Below are 22,691 nucleotides of genomic sequence, written 5' to 3'. Positions count from 1 at the left end.
ATACCACAGAACATGTTTAAAGGCAGTATGGGCCTGGCTCCCATTTGCCACATAATGCAATTCCGCTATTTTGTATTCCCATTATACGGTGGGACCCAAACAGCTGTAACGATGGCTCCTGAATAAAGCGCAATAAAGGGGGAGCACTATAGTGTTCCAGTTACCCCCCAGGGGTGAATTATAGAGCCACTTATTAACATGACTGTATGCAGGTTTGTGATTTTAGGGTGGCGGTATTATGATTCGTCACTGTTTTAGATCATTAAAATAGACCCATCTGTTCAGTCATTGATGCATTCAATCAGGGCTGGCCTTCATAAAACCTAGAAAATTATGCACAGGCCTGCACCAAAATGCAACCTCTTTGGTGTGATAGAACCTGGATATACAGTTCTGTTGCTAGGATCGAGGCTCCCCGTTGTCTAAAAGGAACAACCTTTTCAAGGTCGTGACCTGAGTCCTAGCAACGCCACTCTGCAGGTAGAAAAGTAATGGCCCTTTTTATTAAGAACGATGACAAAATATGAATTCAGAATGACTACAAAACATGGAATTGTTTTTATTTGTTTGTTTGTTTATGTATTTATTGATTTTACAATGAAGGGCCTCATTCCTCCCTGAACAAGGGATAATAAATGAAAACATTCAAACATGTAGCTCAGAGTGGGGTTCCTGTAGCATGCAAAAGGAATTGCTCATACTAGTCTGGATGATGTGTGTGTGTGTGTGTGTGTGTTGCTTTCACTGAAATAAACAGGCTGCTTGTTGTAAACAGAATCCTATAAAATGAAGCACACATCGTCATGTTTTTTGCAGAGTGTTTTTTCTGAATTGTTTTTTATTTATAAAAGGCACACAGATTGTTCCTGATGCTTTTTGTTCCCTCCTAATAAAAAAAAAATGTCACTGCTGGTGTAGTCTGCTAGAACTGCATCCCCTCCACAGCAAGCTCTTCGTGCCCTTTCTGATGCAGCAAGCCCAGTGTTTGCAAGCATGACTCATGCCTTCTGTCTGCCTCTTTCCAGGTGCCTCTGAGGCTGATTGATTATGTGGAGTGCCGGGATATGTTCCAGCTCCACATCATCTGCAAAGACTCCAAAGTGGTCAGGTACGGACAAGGGCTTTAAACCTTTTTTCTGTTCAACCCATTTCAAACACTACAAATAGAAAGCCATATCTCTCTTTTCTTACTGTTTTAAAACAGTGATGCCGTCCCTTAAGACATGGGTTTCTTTAACTGTAATTATCCGTGTTGGTTAGGAAGCCTGTATTTATCTATCGAGGCATCGTAACTAGGCAGTTGTGCTTGAGAGGTGCTATATTTTGGGGATATTATCATTCGGCTATGGCCAAAAGTTTTCCATCACCTAGAAGTTTAGGATTGAGACGTAATTAAAAAAAACTATACGAACATAATTGTAATCTTTTATTTAACATCATGTAATCAAAGAAACTGCAAGTGTCTACCGAAAGCCATAATAGTAGTACAGTATTTCAGGTTAGATTTCATGTCCCATTTTTAAATTGTCAGTTTATGGCAAACGACATGTTAACGTAACACTATTCAGCAGGTTTCATTCGACTTTATGAAGCAGCATTAATACTCAATACCACAATTACTGAAGTTTTTAATAGAAAGGAATAGTCGATCGTTACATCATTAACTATGTAGTAACTGACATCAATTAATAGATGGCATCAAAAGCCTACACGTACCTCCGCTGTTTGTTTTCAAACACACTTCAGGATGCTGGCTCATGTGTTCTTTACTGCTCCTCTTCCAGGTGCCATTTCTCCACCTTTAAACAGGGCCAGGAGTGGCTGAAGAGGCTGAACAGGGCCATTGCTCACCCGGCCCGATTGGAGGAGCTGTTTACCTTTGCCTATCACGCCTGGTGCCTGGGAGCCTGTGCCGACGAGGAGGATCACCACGTACACCTGTGCCGTCCCGGTGAGTGGACTGGTGGGCTTGAGAACCCAGATGAAGGCTTGAGGGATATTGTCAGTCCTGTGACTTGTTGAATCAAGGGTGTTACAACCTCCGGGGGGACAGGACAAGCCATGGAATGTTACACCTTCAATTGTATCCAAAATGATTGTGGATAAGGGGTCGAGCCCGCTGTTGCTCCAATCCCTGTCTAGGAAATGAACGTCCTACTATGGGGTTCAGTGCAAAAATTTGTGTTTTAAAATTGCTCCTGATTTTCTGTTTTTAAAGGAGATCACGTGCGTCACAGGTTTGAGATGGAGTTGGTGAGAATGGGCTTTGATTTACAGAACGCCTGGAGAGTGTCTGATATCAACAGCAACTACAAGTAAGTGTCGTCCCTTAAACCTGCTATACCTCAGGGTGACTAAAGCAAAGCAATCCATGTTGGTTAAGCAACTGTACTGGTCTCATACTCTACTTCGATATCACGACGAGGCAGATAGGCTGGAGGGCGGTGGAAAGGGATAGTAGCTAAAATGAGATTCTCAGCCATCTTCTCACTGTTAAAGTTGTTACATTTGGGTGCCTGCTATTGGCTGCTCTGGAGCCATAGGGACTCCTGGTGCATAATGTTGGTTCATTGTTTCGTCTTCATTTTAAACAATTGCAAGCTGGTGGAAGTGCACGCTGTTACTTTTCTCCAGTGCCACATTGCAGGGTTTTTTGTTTTTTCTTTCCTGCGCCGTCACCACCACCACCTTCATTTTTCTTCACTTGCTGTGCAGTTAAGAAAGTAAATAAAGTGGGGGCCGTGGAGACATGCCTTGATCTGCTGGAGTTGGTCTCCCTGCTGAGCAGCAGCACATTGGCTGGGCTATAATTAGATCAGATCAAGAAGTTCTGTACCTGATGAATCAGCGGAACAGAGCAGGAGTTACTGGTGTTGAAAACCTGCCAAAATACAATAAGCAGCAGGAGGGGGACAGCAGTAGAATTGTGAAAACGACCTCGGAAGAGACCCGCAGTGGAGGAAAAACTGCTTTCGAAATCAAGGGAGACCAGAGTTAGGATGTAGGCCACAATGTATTTGGACATTTGAACCAATCCTTGGCAATATGGGATAAATCCTAATATTGGACATTTTTGAGTTGGCTTTGCAGTGACTGTTCTAGGTGATGTTCTTGTATGTATTTGCCTTTGTAAATCACATTCAGTGTAGTTCTAAAGCCATCTAATATACTGCAGTCTTTCTGACCAGCCTACTGTCCTCTCTGTTACCCATCTCTGTCCAGATCTCTCTGTATTCCGGCAAATCAGACAATTTCCATTAAAACAGAGAGGCTCTGCTTTAGTTACAAGTTTTCAAGGCTGCACGCTACATTAAAAAATGTGAATGTTTTGCTCTATTCTCTTTAAACCCGAGGAGAGGGGATCTTGCAACTAAAGTCTCTGTCCACGGATTACACATCGAGAATATAAATGTGACCTCCGGTTCATTAACTATATATTGCCGTGTGCACAGAAGACATGAAATCAATAGTTCAGTGAATTGAGAGCATCCTGTTCTTTTTGTATTTCACTAAGTGCATTCCTTTAAACCTTCCAAGTATAAGAAAATCTTCATCCACATTCTGATTCTCTCTGTGATTCACTGGTTGAAATGAAACATTCTGTGTCTTGATTGAGCCATGTTATAATCATGCATACAAGCTATGCAGCAGATCAACATGACCCAGAGCAGTGATGGGTATAGGAATGTGTGTGAGATATGGAGCATCTACCAGATTGAGCATCTGTCTTAGCCTCCACTCTCTCGTGCAAAAGTTTTGTGATTTATTTTTTAAATAAATACTTGTTTAAAAGTATTTTTTGTCCCTAGGAGCAGTTTATTCCATTATTATTAAGCCTGTTTTTGGGGCAATGTATCTAAAAATGGAAATCCGGGATTCTGTGATCAGGAGTTTATTATGGGTCACTGCAAAAACCCCGCTGTTTGTTTTTTTGCTGTCAGTGTTAGCTTGCGCTGCTTCACATGTCTTTGTTTAACAAGGTCTTGTTTTGTATCTCGTCAGGCTCTGTTCCAGTTACCCCCAAAAGCTAATGGTTCCTGTCTGGATCACAGACAAAGAGCTGGAGCACGTTGCCTCCTTCAGGTCATGGAAGAGAATTCCAGTTGTGGTGTACAGGTGAGGGAGATAAAACACGGGTAATATTATAGATCTGTGTGCGTTATTGTAACAACAACTAATAATAAATGCAGCTTCAATTTTGGCTGATGAAACACATACTGTAATACAGACCATTTTAATGATCACAACTACATTTAATCTTTACTCTGCAGTTATGATTTATTTTAAATACAAGATGTTTCTGTTTTAGAAACTTTTTTTTTTTAAATCCAGTGTTAAAAGTCCAGTTTGCTATCGCTGTGGTGCGCTGCAGTTTTGAGTGACCTGTCCTTTACTGTTTTGCAGACACCAGCGGAACGGCTCTGTGATTGCACGCTGCAGCCAGCCAGAGATCAGCTGGTGGGGCTGGCGGAACACTGATGACGAGTATTTGGTGACGTCCATCGCCAAGGCCTGCGCGCTCGACCCTGGGGTGAAAACACGGGGCGCCATGAACCCTCGGAGCAGGAGCGAGGGGGGCGACGCCTCCGACAGTGACTTTGGTGAGAATATCTTCCTGTGTGGCTCATCGTTTGAAACCCGTTGCTCATATTACAGCACAGTTTCTAAACCGAGCGCTTAAAGGAAAAAACTGCTAAAAACAAAAGCTGGTTTAAAAACGCCAGAAAAGATTACACTAACAATAATTTGGGCAAATCCAGGTTAAACCCTTTTCTCACCAAAATAAAATACCACCTGTTGGCTACTACGTCATAGTCAGTCATATTGGGTTAGTTGTACAGCAATGATAGCTTCATTTTAATAGTTATTTACTTAAAATATGGGCTGCATTGTGCAATACTGCAGAGCCTCCAGTGCCCTGTACACATGACATCCAGATGAACATCCTTGGGAAAGTGCCATTTTCAATTACAGTACCGTAGACAATCCTCTATTGCCAAAGCAAGGAAAACAAAGTCACATTGTGAGTGTGATACAACGCGAGGGTGGTTGTTTGTTTACTTGCTGGTGGCCCAGAATATTGTGTAATTGCAGAGCAGAGTCGTTTTGAATGAACTCAGCTTTGAAAAGAGTGGGAATGAGGCCACACAACCTCGGAAGCTTGTCCAGTAAACAAAGAATGGAATTATATGGTGAAGGGGAAGGTTAAAACCAGCTCTGGGTTAAGAGTAGCAACAGCTGATGGTCAGAGGTGGTTTATCTGTGGCTTTCTGTACTCAAGACTGATTAGAGTTAAGTTTCTGCATGCCGGATGTGCAGGCTCCGTATGTAATATTATCAATTTATTTGGTTACAGTGCAAGAACAATATTTAAATACAGAGTAGTTTTTACAGTAAGTGCAAATGTGACTAGAATGCAATATGACACAAGTAACCATTTAGGATTAAGATAATCGTATATGCTTCATTTCATTTCATGCTGACAAAGCTCACAGCTTGAGTTGTAGCGGCTCACCACTAACGCAAATTGGAGGCCTAGTGGATCACCATTGAATCAATCAATGTGTCAAGGAATCAAAACTGCCTGAGCAGAATTGACACTGTATTACTAAAAACTGCAGCGAGACGTACCTGCACAGATAACTGCCTGGAGGCTGACATTGGTTCATCACCCCTGCCATAAAGCTCGCCCACTTACGTAGTGTACAAGTGGACCTTACCCATTATGCTGTATGAAATGAAAGGATCAATTTCCTGGAGAGGTTAGGTGAGAGATGGTGTTTCCAAGCACTCCCTGTGCGTGCAGACCCGATTTTGTGGTACTCATTTTGTCTTTGGTCCCCAGATTCCTCCCTGACAGTCTGCCCCAGCCCAGAGGCCGCCGGGGCCCCTCAGAAGCTGCTGATCCTGGACGCCCGCTCCTACGCTGCGGCCGTCGCCAACAGAGCCAAGGGGGGGGGCTGTGAGTGTGAAGGTAGGCTGGCCTCACCTGGAATAGGCAGTACAGGTGGATAGGAGAACTTCCCTTTCCTCATTTACAATACTGACAGGCGTGAGTCTAGAATCCGGCTGCAATCACAACAGTGGACTGCTCTACTGAACTAATTAACCAACACCCCCCCATGTATCTAGAGTCTTACCTAATCCCATACTTTTCTATCCTCAGTGACCCCCCCCCCCCCCCCCATGTATCTAGAGTCTTGCCTAATCCCATACTTCTCTATCCTCAATGAGTTTACACAGGACTGTAAAAGCCTAAGGCTCTTTAACAAAAGGATCCACAATATAAAAAAAAAATAGAAAAACAATTGTCTTTTGGACAGTATCCACAAATTAAGAAGCATCCCTAAGAATATGGTCAGAATACATTTATTACACTATCTGTAATATGTGTTGGTTTTGCTCTGCCTCAGGAGACAGGCTATAGTTTGTGATATTCATGTTCAGCACCTGGGTTATTATTCTCTGTTTCCTGAATCAGACAAAGATGACATGTAGTTTCTCTATGGCACTGTGCTTATAGTGAGAGTGATAAAATGATTGTGATAAAATGATTGATATAGGTTGTGTTTATGTATATTTTTAAGTGTTTAATTACAATGGCAAGATAGAAACTCTCTTTGTTCTTTCTGTGTTTGTTTTAATGGATACATTTAGAGTACTACCCCAACTGTGAAGTGATGTTCATGGGAATGGCAAACATCCACTCCATTCGGAACAGTTTCCAGTCTCTCCGGGCTGTGTGTGGCCAGATCCCAGACCCCGGAAAGTAAGTGCTGCCACTGTCCGCACAGCACGCTCCCCATGCCTACCTCTAGCATGGCAGAGGAAACACTCTGCCTCGTGCCATTTACTGGACTTGGGTAGGCGCTGGTAGCAACCAGCATTCGTGATGCTGTCAAGATGCCATTTCAGATGTGCTGCTGTTTGCTATTAAATAGGAAGTTGCTCCTTTTTTATTCGAAGTTGAATACAGTGTGGAGGCAATAATGCCATCTAACAGCAAAATGAAGGAAGAAAAGAATAAGAGCTTGGAGAAAAAAAAATAAAATTATAAATTATTTTTGATTATTATCATGTTCGTTATCCAACGATCGGCTGTGAATCAAATATTAACCTGACCAGTTTTACCCCTCCTTCGATAGAAGCATCTGCCTTTTGCAATGACAACGTAGAATTTAAAATATATATATTTTTGCTCAAAAGAGCCAGCTTCCCGACGTTTCGGTATGTTTAGTGTGCCTTTGTCAAGGGAAAGTATGTTTGAAAACAAACAGTAGAGGTGGTTACAGGCTTTTGATGCCATGGTAACCACACTCACTTATTTCTATTTAAATCTATATAGTTAATGATGCAGCAATCTACTATTCCTTTCTATGTAAAACTTCGGCATCATGGTATTGAGTCTATCCATTTATTTCCAGTTATTCTTCTGTATTGTACATTATCTAATTGTATTTCATCTAAAACTACAAATTGTAGGTCGTTTGTGTTCTGTTCATTTTTTATAAAGTGTTGAACTGTTGGTTCATTTACTTTCCTCCTCCTGTTTGAGAGGTGATTCTGTATTCTTGTATGGAATGCTGTACCTGTCTCTCTGACGCACTTGATTCTGTTACGGATCCTTGTCCGACGTGTCCTCCCTGCACGTACTGCTCAGACGGTCGTAGATCATGCTGCTGGTTTTTAATTTGCATTCTGCTCTCTTCCCAGCTGGCTGTCTGCTCTGGAGAGCACGAAATGGCTGCAGCACTTGTCTGTGATGCTGAAGGCTGCCACGCTGGTCTCCTCTGCAGTGGAGAGGGAGGGCCGACCCGTGCTGGTGCACTGCTCAGACGGCTGGGACCGGACCCCACAGATCGTAGCGCTCGCCAAGATCCTACTGGACCCTTACTACAGGACCATAGAGGTAACTGAACCACTCTGCCAGCCGGGCCATTACCTTAGGCCCTGTTCCACGCATCCCAAAAAAAACACTGCTGCATTAACACTATACTATATCTGACTGTGCTGTTGAAGATGGAATTCAAACAGGATTCAAACAGGATTCAAACAGGATTCAAACCTGTTTAATCTGCAGGCTGTGGCGTCATTTGGGCATCACAGGCAATGGCATATTTTATTCCGATTAGGGGGTTCATTGTTAAATCAGGTGGCCACACCCCGTTGACTATCTGCACCACACATGACAAGCAATTTGCTCCATTTTTTTGCTAAAAGTCATTTCACACCCTGAAAGAAATCTTGAGACAACAATATTAACAATTATGCCTCTGGTGCCTGATTTATTGGACACCCTGTATGTGGGTCTCACAGACGCTGAAGCACTAATCTTGGCCTCCCTTTTAATAAGTTTAGATAAGGTAATTAGGATGCGGGTAAGCTAGACGTTTTATCTTCAAAGCGCTTAGGGCCAATTATCCAGTTTTCTCAGAATTGTTATTCGTACATTTTTGTTATGTAAGGAAGAAGCAACTACAGCCTATGTATAAGCTCATCAATTAAATGTTGTTTATTTCTGTATTGGTAACTATCTGCTGCATTTCTCCTTTCTGTGATGGGGACAATTCTGAGGAAAGAGTCTACGAATCTAGTCCTGAGTTTCTAGTACCGTTGCTTAACATTGTGCAGCTATGGCCAAAAGTTTTGCATCACCTAGAATTTAAGGATTGAGACATTCATTTAAAAAAAAAAAAAGAAAAAAAAGAAAAGAAAACTAACTATTGAACTTAGAAAATGTGCTTTTTATTTCCTGGCATGTCATTGGCAGTACCCTTGGCAGAGGGGTACATTTACTTTCAATCAATGACCAGGAAATAAAAAGTACCGGCATAAGTGCCTTTTCACCTGGACAGATATCCTTGAGCCATCAGCCAATTTAAACTTCAAAACTTGTTTCTGTCTTTCTTTTTTTCGTAACAGTTTCAGATCTTTTATTTACCATCATGTAATTAAAAAAACTACGAAATGAGATCGCAAAAGTCTACAGGAAGCCTAATAGTAATGCTGTATTTCATATTTGATTTCGAAATGTCACATTTTTAAATGTCAGTTTTTCGTTAAGTATATGGAAAACTACAAAGCCGTAACGTTATTCAGCAGGTTTCGACAAAATGTATTAATTCTGCAGGGTGATGCAACACTTTTGGCCATAGCTGCATGCTGGAGAGTTTGGGTGGGTGTCTGTTCGAATGCTGTGATTAACGTTGGCTCACTGTGTGCCAGGGGTTTCAGGTCCTGGTGGAGACAGAGTGGCTGGACTTTGGCCACAAGTTTGGGGATCGCTGTGGACACCAGGAGAACTCTGACGATCTGAGCGAGCAGTGCCCAGTGTTCCTGCAGTGGCTGGACTGCATCCACCAGCTCCTCAAGCAGTTCCCCTGCCTGTTTGAGTTTAACGAGGCTTTTCTGGTAAGCATTGTGTCTCTGTGCACGGCGACTGTCACTCCTGCTCGCTCCCTGTTCAAGTTAACACACTGTTGAATCAGCCGAAGATCAATTTAATTGATCCGGTTTAATAAACTGGACATGAAATACTTGTATTGAATAATAAACCATACTCAAGCACAGTAAACTCCTCATTCCCTATTAAGACCACATTCTGTCGGTCGCTTTTCAGCTTGGAAACAGCCTGACGATCTTCCTCCTGAGGTCCAGCTCTCAGTTAAAACCATTCTACTCGGCCCCTTTGGTACGAATATAGAAATCCCACTGTATTATGAACAGTTCCAAAGCTCCTGGATCTATGCAATTAAATGCACAGCGTGCTATGTGCAATGTAGCATATGGTTATTTGTATCAAAAGAGAGTCCAGCATTTTCAATGTGATTTTGCAATTCAGGGGCTTCCGTGTTGAAAGTCAGTGGCAGTAAAACGTGTTATTAGAGTTTGGTGTGTTTCCAGGCACCAATCCTGCTGGTTTAAAGGCAGTCTGTCAGCAGAGAAAGGTGTGATCTCCTCAGGAGAGAGAACAGCCCTTGAGCTACAAGCCTGTCGGGCAGCTGCTCAGAGGAGACAAACTTTGTAATCTACATTGGTGGTTTTGAACCCTGGTCGTCATGTGCCCCTGAACCGATTTTCAACCAGGAACTCTGGGTAGAAGGTGCATTACTTTCCAGTGCACATAAGACAGCACTTCCTGTATAGACATCCTCCGAGACTTTAAACAGTGTGTAGCTACAGTGACTGCTCTAGATCATTATAGTGAGCAAATGTATTCGAGCCCCTGAAGATGTGTCATTTATATACCTACCTGCATGAAAACCTCTGGGTGTGAGAATTTTAGTTTTTGGTCAATAGTCGGCACTATAGAAACAATAGGCAATCGTGTGATAATGTTAGACCACTTTGTGCTTTAATCAGGCATCTTGTACAGCTTGTAAAAAGTCTCATGCATTTTCCCATTTGTGGCGATGTGTTCCTTTACTCTTGCTATTTAAAATGTTATGTGTGGCGTGTTAAAGGCATCAGTTAAATTAGGTGAAGGTGTTCTAATAAATGTGCACGCTGTGCTGTAGCTCCTGCCCGCCTCATGCCTGTTTCTTTGTCTGAATGCTCCAGGTGAAGTTGGTCCAGCACACCTACTCCTGCCTTTACGGGACTTTCCTGTGTAACAACGCCGGCGAGAGAGAAGCCCGTAACATCTACAAGCGAGCCTGCTCCGTGTGGTCCCTACTGCGCACAGGGAACAAGAACTTCCAGAACTTCCTCTACATGGCCAGCCACGACATGGTGGGGCTACTCGGCTTGAAAGTATTTCAGCAGGATGAATAACATGATACGCTGTGGTCAAGATGACGGATGTGTTTTTCTTTTAATGCACTGTTAAATAGTTGCACATGTTAATCATTTAGTTTTTGTTCCACTTTTTAAAAGCTGATTATAAGAATAGCAGTGCAGGAATACAAAATGAAATCCTAAAGAAGTAACTTTTACAAAAAGGCTATTCTAGAATATAGGGGGGAAAAAATGGAAACAGAAAATCCATAGATATACAGCTATGGCCAAAAGTTTTGCGTCACCCTATAGAATTAACTGATTTTGCTTCATTAAGTCGAGTGAAACCTGCTGAATAATGTTACGTTAACATATTGAATTACATACCACCGCTTTGTAGTTTTCCATCTACTTAACAAAAAAACTGACAAATTAAAAGATTTTCAAAATCTAACATGAAATACTAATGTACTACTATTCTGGCTTCCGGTAGACATCAATTTGGAATTTCTTTGATTTACACAATGTTAAATAAAAGATAAAAATGATATGTTCATATGATATGATATGTTCATATATATATATATATATATATATATATATATATATATATATATATATATATATACATAATTTACATAGTGGCATATCAGATTAGTTTATTAGTCTGCAGTTTTGGGTATGGTTACCCTTGACCACAATACTAACTGATGTGGTTTCCCTTCAGGTGCTCCAGCCGGTGTGTCATGTGAGGGCCCTCCAGCTGTGGACAGCAGTGTATCTGCCCACGTCCTCTCCCTGCACTGCTGCAGAGGACAGCATGCACATGTACCTGTGTCCTGCCACACAGCCTGAGGAGCTGACCTCCAGATCTCTGGACAGGTGAGGGTTCACACTGAGGCTCCGTGAGTCCAGGGGTCAGGCCCCTCTGGCAGTGTGTGTGGTACCTGCTCACTCCTGTTACAATCACTGCCTGTCACAGCCTTCTAACACGCTCTTCTCGGATTCATACAGAACATAGAACAGGCCCCGGCCTCAGTAAGGAGAGGGCGCTCTCTTGTGGAGACATAGGGAGGCTCAGCTACAGCCCATCTCGTCATATTCTTTGAGAAAAGTGTTCATTTGTGTGGATTGTGGTTTTGTTACATCGGTGCGTATTTATAGAAAGCAGTTTATTTTACATGGGTCCCTGAATAATTGAACCATCCCGGGTAACTGTATACATTTATAAATAATGTTAACTCTCTCATATAATTTGCTTATGTTGGTGTTAAAAGTAAAGCTACTTTTGTTTTTTAGAGTAGGTGCGTTAACACTGTCAGGAATGTTCAACTTTCTGTCTAAAAACATGTTTCCAATTGAGAATTCCTTTGCTACATTTCCCTCTTTTCCTGTCCTGCCATTTCAAAAGTTATCATTACTGAGTTGTCTTGAGAGCTGGTGATTTTAGCGTAACCGTGTAATGACTTCAGTTAAACATACTTTTTCCACAGGCTTCCCAAAACAAGATCAATGGACAACCTCGTCTCTGCTTGCGACAGCGGGGCGCCTCTGACTCGCACCTCCAGTGACCCCAATCTGAACAAGCACTGCCAAGAGGGGCGGCCCACGCTGGAACACAAGCCTGGGGCAGCAGGGGGGGCCAGTGAGACGTCTGAGAGCACACCGCTGACCAACGGGGAGCACAGCGAGTCTGAAAAAGGGGAGAGGGAGGGCGAGACACAGCCCCCCGACAAGAAGCAGCTCAACGACGAGAACTTCAACTCTGTCAAGGAGTACGGTCTGAATCCACAGCCTGTACAGAACCCACACAACGCTCTGCAAGGACACAGAGTTTCAAACGCAGAGAACGCACAGCCAAACCTATCAGAGAATCCGCCTCTGAAAACACCGGAGGCACCCAACGGCACCCAGCCGTGCCCAGCTGAGATACAGGAGACCGATTACCGGGCTTCAGAAAACCCCCAGCCCCCCTCCACAGACACATGTCTACAGGTAGCGGAAAATGGGTTAACCCTGGAATGTGACGAGCAGCGCCTTCTGCTGACGGCAGTGGAACTGCTTCAATTAAAAAACACATCCCTGGAACTGGACTGCTCGACCGAGACGCTGACAGAACACAGTGCTGCCCCGGCAGCCGAACGCACCAAGAGAGCGCAGCCTCTGAAAAGCAACGGCCTGGTCCCGAGCTGCGAGAGCAACGTGGCTGAGCTTTCACGGTTCAGCAGAGCGCAGCCTGACTGTGCTAGGACTGCGAGGAAATTTATTTCCCAGAGCCAGTTCAGCGAGTTTTCTTTACTGGGATCTAACTGGGAAAGCAGCATGCAGGGCTTGGTCAAATCGGCATGCAACGGGGAAGCGGGTCTCCGCAGGGCGCCCAGCTACCAGAACCGAAGGCTGGCTGGTAAACTCCTGCGAGCGGCCAGCAACAGAGAAAGCCTGCGGCCGCCCAGCAAGGCAGCGTGGTGCTCGACGGGCTCCGCGGGGAGGAGCTCCGGGTATTTTGCACTGGCAGCTCCCAGCAGGCAAGTTTCTGTCAGCACCTCGTCCTCCTGCTCCCCCCCTGCCTACCTGGACGATGACGGGCTGGCTGTGCCGGTTGACGCGGTGCAGCAGAGGCTGCGGCAGATCGAGGCTGGATACAAGCAGGAGGTGGAGCTGCTGAGACGGCAGGTCAGAGAGCTGCAGATGAGGCTGGAGAGCAGGCAGTGCTGCGCGCCCCCCACCGAGCCGGACGAGGACTACCAGGATGACTTTGTGAGTAATGAGGGAGCCCTCCAGCCAAACGGTCAGCTTGCATACTTTAGCACTGACTTTGATACATTCCCAAAAAGGTTGGCTTGCCACTAAATACAAGTCTCTTGCTCCTTGAAAACTATTTACCATTGTGGCAAAAAGGCTCGCTCCCAAAACTAGCATATTGAATTCTTTACCTCACTAAAACTACTGTTTTACTGTGATCGTTAATTAAGTGGCAGGAGTGATGTAGAGGAGCTGAAATGTGAACAATGGAAAAAGAAATACCCAACAGCAGCTTAGAAACAGTTCATTTACTTGTGCCCTGCAAAAAATTAACTGATGGAGAACTTGACAAAGTTTAATCCGAACTAAAATCATTTTCCATTTGTTAGCCAAAGCAAAAGCATCGACTTGGCCGTTTACTGACAGGATCGTCACGTTGCCACTCATTCTTCCAATACAAGCATCCATCTTGATGTTGGTACATACCTGTGTATTTGCTTTTTAAGTAGGGCTACCATATTTCCAGTGTGAAAAAAAACGGGACGATTCATTGAAGCTGTAGCAACTGTAAAGCAGTTAAAATAACTGTATAGAATAACACAATCACAATGTAAAACTTAAACAGTGGGTGTATAGACAGGATCCAGGAAGTCAAACAGAATATTAATTAGCAAATAACCCCCAAGAGACTTTATTTTTGAATGGCGCCAACACAACCTAATAAATGACTCTACTGTAAACTTCCTAAGCACACTGCTACGTCGATTGAACAGTTTTGCGTTCATTTTAAATGTACAGTAGACGATGCACAAAGCCTGATTTCCTATCCAGTTCAGTGAGGGATGGCTGGTCTGACTCTCTTCTGTTTTGTTTTCAGACATGTCTGCGAGAGTCTGATGACAGCGATGGGGAGGACTCTCTCTCGGTTCACAGTGATGACCGGCTGTCTGAGGCCAGCTGGGAGCCTGTTGACCGGAAGGACACAGAGGTCAGCTTCCCTGATTGCCTATTACAGGTTTCTTTGCTTCCCTTTACTTCCAAATTTTTCCCTTGTTAAAAAGAATAAATAAATAATACAGCATCCCCTCACTGCACATCCCTGCTGCTTGAATGAGCAGATCCATTAGAAACAGGAACCAGATCACAATGGAGTTATTCATGCACAATGCATGTTTTATCTAGAGAGACACTAGGGACTCTGACCAAGCTGGAATAAAATAAGTGGTGAAAAACTACTGACACTCTTAATATATCAGACTGGACTACAAAAAACAGAGTCAGCCCTTTTAAGATGTTATCAAAGCTTGGTTGTTGTTTTGTGCAAAAGTGCAAACCGTTGGTGTAACTCGCCAGCTCTTATCTGGTTTGTTGCTTATCATTTCACTGATAAGCAATTGCTCATTTTTCAACAGACATCCCAGTAACTAACTTGTTTTGATAACTGTCGTTGGACACATTTTTATTATTGCATAAGAACCTTGAATAAACCCAGCACAGGCAAGTCGCTGATTATTTCAAGTATTAAAACATGGAACAGAGCTGCTCTGATGGCACAGTTTGAGAATCCTGAATTGCCTGAAATATATTTAACTTGTATGCAAAATAATAATGTTACCGCAATAAAATTAAAATAAAAATCTTCACTGCTTACTCGAGCTGCATTTAAATCAAGCACACACAAAGACACATTGATCGGATACATTTTATGCTGGATTGTGTATATCTCCAATGTTGGTAGTTGGATTCAAATAAACAGAAAAACAGTATTGAAGTTTTATTTCCTTTGCTAGGTAACGCGCTGGGTCCCTGATCACATGGCATCTCATTGCTTCAGCTGCGACTCTGAGTTCTGGTTAGCCAAACGCCGCCACCACTGCAGGTGAGTCCCACAATCCAGGACGCTTAATTAGGAACAACAGTATGAAGCCAACCCCCAAAGGAACACAACAGTGACGGATAAACATGAGATAAAGATGAATGCCTCCCGGCCCTTTTACTGGCTAACAGAATAAACTGCATGAATGGTGTTCCAAAGCAATTCAACGATTGAATGTTTGTGATGCTCCTACACTTTCAAACAGCTAATCTCCCATGTGTTTTTGTGTTTATCCCAGGAACTGTGGGAATGTGTTCTGCGGGGGCTGCTGCTACCTAAAACAGCCCATCCCAGACCAGCAGCTGTATGACCCCGTGCTGGTGTGCAACTCCTGCTATGATCACATCCAGGTCTGCAGAGCCCGCGAGATCATGAGCCAGCAGCTGAAGAAGCCGATCACTGCGGCCTCCAGCTGAACAGAGAATCCATTGAATCGGGTTGGATCTGTTGACCTGCCAGTTTACCGGATGAGCCGAGCGCCTCCAAGCTTTGACACACACCAAGGGGGGGTTTGTGCAGCTGATGATTGATGATGATGATGATGATGATGATGATGAGGATGATGATTCCTGTCTGGAGCCAAAGCTGGCTATGCAACTGATCTATTATAATCGGTGGGGATTTTATCCTGAGCCAACGCTCTGCAGGATCCCCTGGCGACCGTCTTTAGCCGAAAGATGGATCCAGCATCCAGCAAAATACAGGGAGTGTTTTTGCGTGAATTGTACTGGCTGGAATAACTTCAACTTCATTCCGGCCCTTCATCTCAACCTATGCACCCAGATTAGTGCGTCTTACAACACTAGACATTTGGAGGACAATTTATTTTGTCTGCTGGAGGAGTGTTGCAATCCAAGGCTTGTTCGGTATATCAGAGGCTTAATATTTAAATGCTGCTACAGTATGTGAACTTTTTTTGTGCACTAGAAGCTGTTGTAAAAAGGGGCGGGGGGAGCTGAGGCCAAACTACTTTAAGCAAAAGGGAGCAAAATCTATCATTAGTGCTGTTGTATTATCTTGTGGGCCTGCTAGAGCCGGAATGTAATGTTGAAACAAACAAATCTGTGTGTGTATATTGGTTGTATATTGATGGGATTTTTTAAATCCAGCAATGCTTATTTTTTTTTGTAAAGCTAGAGGCCCTTAATAGCACCATTTGTGTGGGAGACTGCAGAATGGAAGATACTGACACTGACAAGGACTAGTTATTGAAAAACAAAAGGCTGTCAAGCTGATATTTAATGTCCAGGTGTAGTGAGGCAGGGATAGAGGAAATACACTTAATTTGTAATTTCTGATTTCCAAATTGAGAATTCAAAATCCAAATGGCTTTGTGGGTCCCAGTTTTCATAATAGTAGAAAGTATTACAAACAATTGAAGTCACCAATGGCACAGAGCCGTCACTCTTGAAAAGGGGTGTTACCAAAAAGTGGGACTTGCCAAGTCCTTTGCATGGATGGCTTGTGAATCACTTCTTTAGAACAGAGTAGTGCCTCGTTGTCTGATGCATTTTTTTCCTTCTCAAACTAACATTACGCGAAGGCTACCGTAGGCCCTGAAGAAAATACTGTTAAAGGTCTGTGTTGTTTTTTTGGGGGTATCCACAGTAAACTGTACCATGGGAAGGTTGTTACTGAAGTAATAGTGCCATTCTGTGTTTTGTTTACCTTTTATCATGTTATTTGTTTTCATTGGATGAAAGCCAGGTAACTAATGGGAAAGTGCTTGCTGTTGAAAGGTACTTTTTTTAGCTCTCTGCTCAACAAGGATGAGTTGTGTTGTGTACCTCACCTGAGAAAAAATGCGATTTTAAAAAGAAAATCAAGCAAACTGGAAAGAACTTGACTGGCCCTTTTGTGGTTGTCATCTGCCTAATAATGTTGGGTCCTGCTTTCAGTCGTGCTGGTGAAGGCAAAAAAAAAAGCCTGAAATGTAATATATAGATTCTGTAGTTATCAAATCTGTGCAAGTGGCTGAACCCGTCACCTAGTCTGTTAATTGTTGTAAAGAAATGCACTGTACAAGTTGAATTCCATGGGTTCATTAAAACAAAAAGATATATATCAGGACTTTTGGTCTCCTCTGTGGTTTTCCTTGTTGCTTGATTATTGTTGTGCCTGCATGACTTCACACAATCCTGCTTTACTCCCACAAGGGAGAACGCAGCTTTTAGAACTGATGCAGGGCAGATGCTGTGCCACATTCCTGCAAGATCCCTTTCACTTTGCACAGCAGAATTTGGATCAATTAAAACTGCAATATCAGCAGCATGGTTTGCTGAAATGACAATTACACCTACAATGATATTTTATTCAATTACAATTAGTTACAATAATGCTGCAGTAATTATAATTACAAGGATACTAAATAACAAACAACTACACATATTAATGTTTATTTATTCTAAATAATCGCTCAATGTGAAACACAACATGGAACTAGAAATGACTCCGCTTGAAAAGGTGTGTGCTTAATGATATGGTGCTCATAATTAGCAGTTCATATTTGAAGTCGAGTGTAATTCATTTGGATTGTTGGTCTCTGATCAAGGTATAGTTATTCCTTTGTTTGCAAAATGCAATTAGATTTGATTTTCTTAAGCTGCTTCTAATACCAAGCTAAAAATGTGGCTCATACCTTGATTCCATGTTTTTTTTTTGTTCCTGGAGAGAAGTTAATGAAATTGTATTGAAAGGAATGTTGTTAAAATACCTCTGAGGTACTTTGTCTTCAGTTTTAAGAGTAAGCAAAAATGCTCCTGTAACCTTAATGTTTATGGCTTTCCACAGCCCTGTTCTATTAAGCTTCAAAGCTGCTGCCCGTTCCCTGCTGGTGTTTTATATGAACTTCATTTTTGTTCCAGTCCACGGTTCCTGTTCTGCTGACCACCGATGAAAAGAAGTATTTTCCACTTGTAGGTGCCAAATGTGTGTTTTGAATAACCAGGCAGTACTGTGTGTGTGTGTGTGTGTGTGTGTGTGTGTGTGTAAATCAGTGCTGGCTGAAATGTAGCACCCAAGACAAGTGTCTGGAGTACATTCTGGTTTGTTTTAGAATTGCAGTTTATGACATCTTCCACTAGAAGGTAACAAGCATTGCTGCTCTTTCTGTTTCTGCATATGTTTTACTGTTTTAGCCTATAAAGGATAACCATGATCATTGTGGTGTTGTGCTGCTTTTTTTTATTTATATGAAAAAATTGGTAAGTTTTAGAAATGTACTTTTCTGCATTTAGTTCTTGCACTACTTGATAGAGGATGCATGTGTGTGTGTGTTCCTCCCCTTCCCCTGTCCCATGTGACACTTTTCCTCCAGAATAAGCAGACATCACTTTTTATTTGGAATAAAATCTTAGACACTGCACACATCACGGACAGGAACCACATAGGATGCCTGCCCAACAGCAACGGAAAAGCAAAGTGCATCTGGCCACTCTCATACAGTCTGTACCCAATTGAGTGCTCATACAGAGCAAAGAGGATGTTCTGTTTACATTCTAGGGCACGTGTGTGACATGCCACAAAAAGCAAAGACCAAAAGCCTCCTCACCACATGCCTTGCAGCTATGGGGAAGCACCTTGGTTGAATTCTGAATGCCTGGTCCTCTGCAGAATGTGGAGGTCTTATATGAGAGATACCTGTTGGAGCTGTACATTAAAACACACAAAAAAAACCTGACAGGGTCCAGCTGAGGAGTTAGCCACCAGCGACAGGTGCCAAAGGGGCTTAGAGGCCATCAAGCAGTCCTGAGAGATCCTTCCCCATCTCCACTTGTGGGGGAAAAGCAACCATTTGAAACGCATTCCAGGCCATGGTCAAGTTGTGGGGTTCCCACTGGGATTGAGTTCGGTGCAAATCAGAAACCTGTATAATATTAGAAAAAACAGAAGCAATTAACCACAAGAAAGGCCAGCCTGCTTGTGCTCTCCTTTCAACCCTTTTCTTTTCCCTTGCAGCACTCCAGTGGGTTTATGCATGTGTACCGATAGAGACCGGGGTAAGCGAGGGCAATTGGAAAGGACACATTTAGTTATGAAATGATGCAACAGGGTTCTTTTTGTTGCTTTTTTTTTAAAAAAAATTGTCTTGAAGTTGTTCCACAGTATACGTTTAGACCCTGTAATTAATGCCCAAGCAGTTCTTGTACAAAGCACATCCCTGTCTTCCCTACGCATGCACAGTTTACAGATCCTTGGGCTAGTTTAATATTTGCACAATGAGGTAGCAAAACCAACAAAGCCACCTCCTTAACGCACAGTGAGTAGATAGACTCGAGAGCACACGGCCAGGTTTCCAATAGCAAAGAGGGCAGAGTAAGGACCTCCCCTCACTGCCAGGGTCAAGGGCTCTCTTTGCTTAGCTTCTTGATAAAATTTCTGTTTGTGGTTAACTTTTCCAGGTCCTCGCCCTATAATTATTTCTGGATTTAATTTCGATTTTCTTTTTGTCAGCAACTCCCTCGCCTCTCCCTTCTAAGATTGCGAGGTTTATTCTAACACTGCTACAAATACAATTACTTATACACATAGTTTTTCCCCAGTTAATTTTTGTTCCATTCCGTTTCTTGTCGTACATGTCATTTCTGTAACCCAGTGCAACCACTGCCATCCCATGTATGGTTTGGTTTGTGGAAATCTTAAAAACCTCCACGAGTTCACAAAATTAAACTTAACAACGCCCTTTGTGTAACTTTGTTGTCGGGGGGGGGGGGGGGGGGGAGGAGAAAATGGAACCTACTGCTTTATAAACTTTGATATTCCGAGACCACGTATAAAAATAATACAGATGCGTTTCATTTAAAAGACTGATTATTTTGTGTTGGGAACATTACAGAGAAACTGGATTGTTATAAAATCGAAATGTGAATTCTAAACCAAATTTCTAGTTTAAAAAAAACAAAACAGTAGTTTAACATATGGCTGAAATATTTTGCTTTCCAAATACGATATAATAAGAATTGACTTTTTTTAATAACAGGCATCCCCCCTCCCCCTACTTCTTCAGTCGTAAAACTGGACTTAAAATGGAAGCTGTTGTTGTGCAGTTGCAATCGACACATTCCAGTAGAGCTAGGAATTAAGAAAATGGGACATACACTTGAGTCAAGAAAGAAAGAAAACAAATAAAAACCACCTTACCTTTTTAGCATTTTTAAGACGACGTGCTTCTTGAGCGCCTGCGCTTGATTTCTGAGTTGTGGAGTTTTTCTGCTATTTTCCTCTCGTGTCCAGCCGGGATATGGCGGTTCGTGTTCAAGCCGATCTCTCGCTTGGATCTCCCTTTCCCCGCGGCGTGACGGGGATAGTCGACCATGTTGTAGTATTCGTACTGGTCATAGTGCGCCTCTTCAAAAGAGGCGAGAGTTTCAAAGTCGCTGGACATTGTTGAGTTTTGGGGGCTTGTTAATACGGGTGTTGTTTTTTTTGTTTCGACTCGCTCTGTCTTGTTGCGCAAAACCTTCTCCTCCTTCCTTCGTCTGGATTTGTATGTAAACAGATGATGTCAGAGAGAGGGGGCGTGGTGTGTTGCGGGAGCCATGTGGTCCCTTGTTTGTCTTTTCCGATTGACTCCCTCTTGTGCTCGTCTGGCGGTGCCAGTCCGTGTGCAAACTTTTTATTTGCAGTATATACACTGGTTTTAGATTTCTGCTCAGTGTTTACTTCCACTCCCTCGAGCACCAGGAAAGGGAGTTTGTGTCTAAAATATCTAAATAAGCTTCCCTTTGTCTTGAACACCATGATGTTCCTAATTGTGTTAGGAACCAATTGAAGGAGGAACGTGTTTGTAGATGAGAGACAAGATCGGTGGCTCCAATATGGCGGTAGGCGTTGGCTTTGGGGTAGCAATTGAACTGTAAATCACAGTAGCAAAGCCACAGCTCACTTTTACGCGTTCTGGAACTTGGTAACAGCTACAAAGTTTAATTGCATTGGTTCATCTTATCCACTTATACAGAACTCCACAGAACTGGGTGTGTCAACATATTACCTATTGCTAGCCTTAAAAATAGCACACTTTTTGTATACTCACTCACAATCAATCAATCAATATTTATTTTATATAGTACCTTTCATAGTGGACCACCCTCACAAAGTGCTTTACAAGATAGTGAGGAACAATGCATAATACATTAAATACAGTGAAATACAGGGCATAGTACATTAAATACAAACAGTAAAAAAAAAAAAAAAAAGCAAATACATTAATTACATGCATATTACGTTAAATAAAAGGCTAGGATGTGATTTCTAAACATTGTGGGTGCGTGTGTCGAGCAGAATTATACGAATAAGATGGAGTGAAAAACCTGAAATAGCAGTTTAGACAACAGCTAACAGATATCGGGCTTAGAGAGCATTGAAAGCAAGAGAGACAATTTTGAAAGTAATCCTGAATTTTACAGGTAGCCAGTGCAGCTGGGCAAGACAGGGGGTAATGTGATCGTGTTTTTTTACATCTGGTAAGGATCCTAGCAGCGGCATTCTGAACCAACTGCAATCGGTTTATGGTTCGTGACGGAAGACCACCATAGAGAGAGTTGCAGTAGTCGAGTCGAGAGGAGATGAATGTATGACAGAGTATCTCTGCATCCGGCACGGTAGGGACGGACCTTTGAGATGTTTCTGAGGTGGTAGAAGGAGGATTTGACTACACGTTACTATCCAGAAATACACCAAGGCTTCGTACAGCGGGGGAAGGCAACAGCATACAGTTTCTGAGGTTCAAGGCAGCAATATTTAGATTCTTGAGTTGAGTTTTCGATCCTATCAGAAGTTCAGATTTGTTGGTGTTGAACTGAAGGAAATTGGCAGACATCCAAGCCTTGATAGCTGTGAAACTGTACCACTAATGGTGTTTTGTTACAATGAATCAGTTTAGCAAGGTTTACATGCATCTAGACAGCAAATAATTGACAGTACAACTATGTACGGCATCTACAGTATTATATACAGTTTGGCAAAATGTTATTTGTATCCATCTCTTTAGAAGACTGGTCCTTATGGCAATACAGGACCATTTGAGTTGGCCGTTTTAGTTTTTTCAAAGAGTAATGTGCAAGCAATGTGAGCAATCATGCATACATATAGAGGGTCCGTGTTATCGGGGGACTACAATCATCTGTACTGAATTACACACTTGGGAAAAAAGCAACACGAGTGGCTCACCTTGTAAAGGAACATTTATCTTTGCCAATGCAGACACCTGCAGGGCTGGCTTGTGTCCACCAGTGGCTGGTAACTCACAGCTGTAGAACACTGAGGCAGAGGGACTGGAGGTCACCCACTGACCTTCAGTTCTCCTGAGTTGCTGTGGAAGTTCCAGTAGTGAGGGAACATAATTGGACATCCTAAATAG

At 42.7% G+C, this 22,691-nt stretch overlaps 1 protein-coding gene across 8 annotated transcripts in view; it reads left to right on the top strand.

Annotated features, from left to right (window-relative positions):
• Window positions 1-18,995, top strand: part of LOC117962605 (myotubularin-related protein 4-like) — a 58,410-nt gene extending 39,415 nt beyond the window's left edge. For 6 of the 8 annotated variants that reach the window (XM_058998204.1, XM_058998203.1, XM_058998205.1 and 3 more), the window contains 15 exons: window positions 1,026-1,108; window positions 1,785-1,951; window positions 2,219-2,315; window positions 4,003-4,116; window positions 4,405-4,601; window positions 5,846-5,974; window positions 6,658-6,769; window positions 7,714-7,909; window positions 9,226-9,411; window positions 10,561-10,731; window positions 11,444-11,598; window positions 12,210-13,473; window positions 14,336-14,473; window positions 15,249-15,337; window positions 15,573-18,995. In XM_058998204.1, coding sequence (XP_058854187.1) covers window positions 1,026-1,108; window positions 1,785-1,951; window positions 2,219-2,315; window positions 4,003-4,116; window positions 4,405-4,601; window positions 5,846-5,974; window positions 6,658-6,769; window positions 7,714-7,909; window positions 9,226-9,411; window positions 10,561-10,731; window positions 11,444-11,598; window positions 12,210-13,473; window positions 14,336-14,473; window positions 15,249-15,337; window positions 15,573-15,750 — 3,276 coding nt within the window. In that variant the 3' untranslated portion in view covers window positions 15,751-18,995. The remainder of the gene's footprint in view (window positions 1-1,025; window positions 1,109-1,784; window positions 1,952-2,218; window positions 2,316-4,002; window positions 4,117-4,404; window positions 4,602-5,845; window positions 5,975-6,657; window positions 6,770-7,713; window positions 7,910-9,225; window positions 9,412-10,560; window positions 10,732-11,443; window positions 11,599-12,209; window positions 13,474-14,335; window positions 14,474-15,248; window positions 15,338-15,572) is intronic. The other 2 variants (XM_058998201.1, XM_058998207.1) reach the window with 1 other exon arrangement.
• Window positions 18,996-22,691: the final 3,696 nt, after the last annotated feature.

This window comes from Acipenser ruthenus, chromosome 24 (assembly GCF_902713425.1).
Source record: "Acipenser ruthenus chromosome 24, fAciRut3.2 maternal haplotype, whole genome shotgun sequence".
NCBI classification, from domain to species: Eukaryota; Metazoa; Chordata; class Actinopteri; order Acipenseriformes; family Acipenseridae; genus Acipenser; species Acipenser ruthenus.
This window is presented reverse-complemented; position numbering and strand designations above follow the sequence as displayed.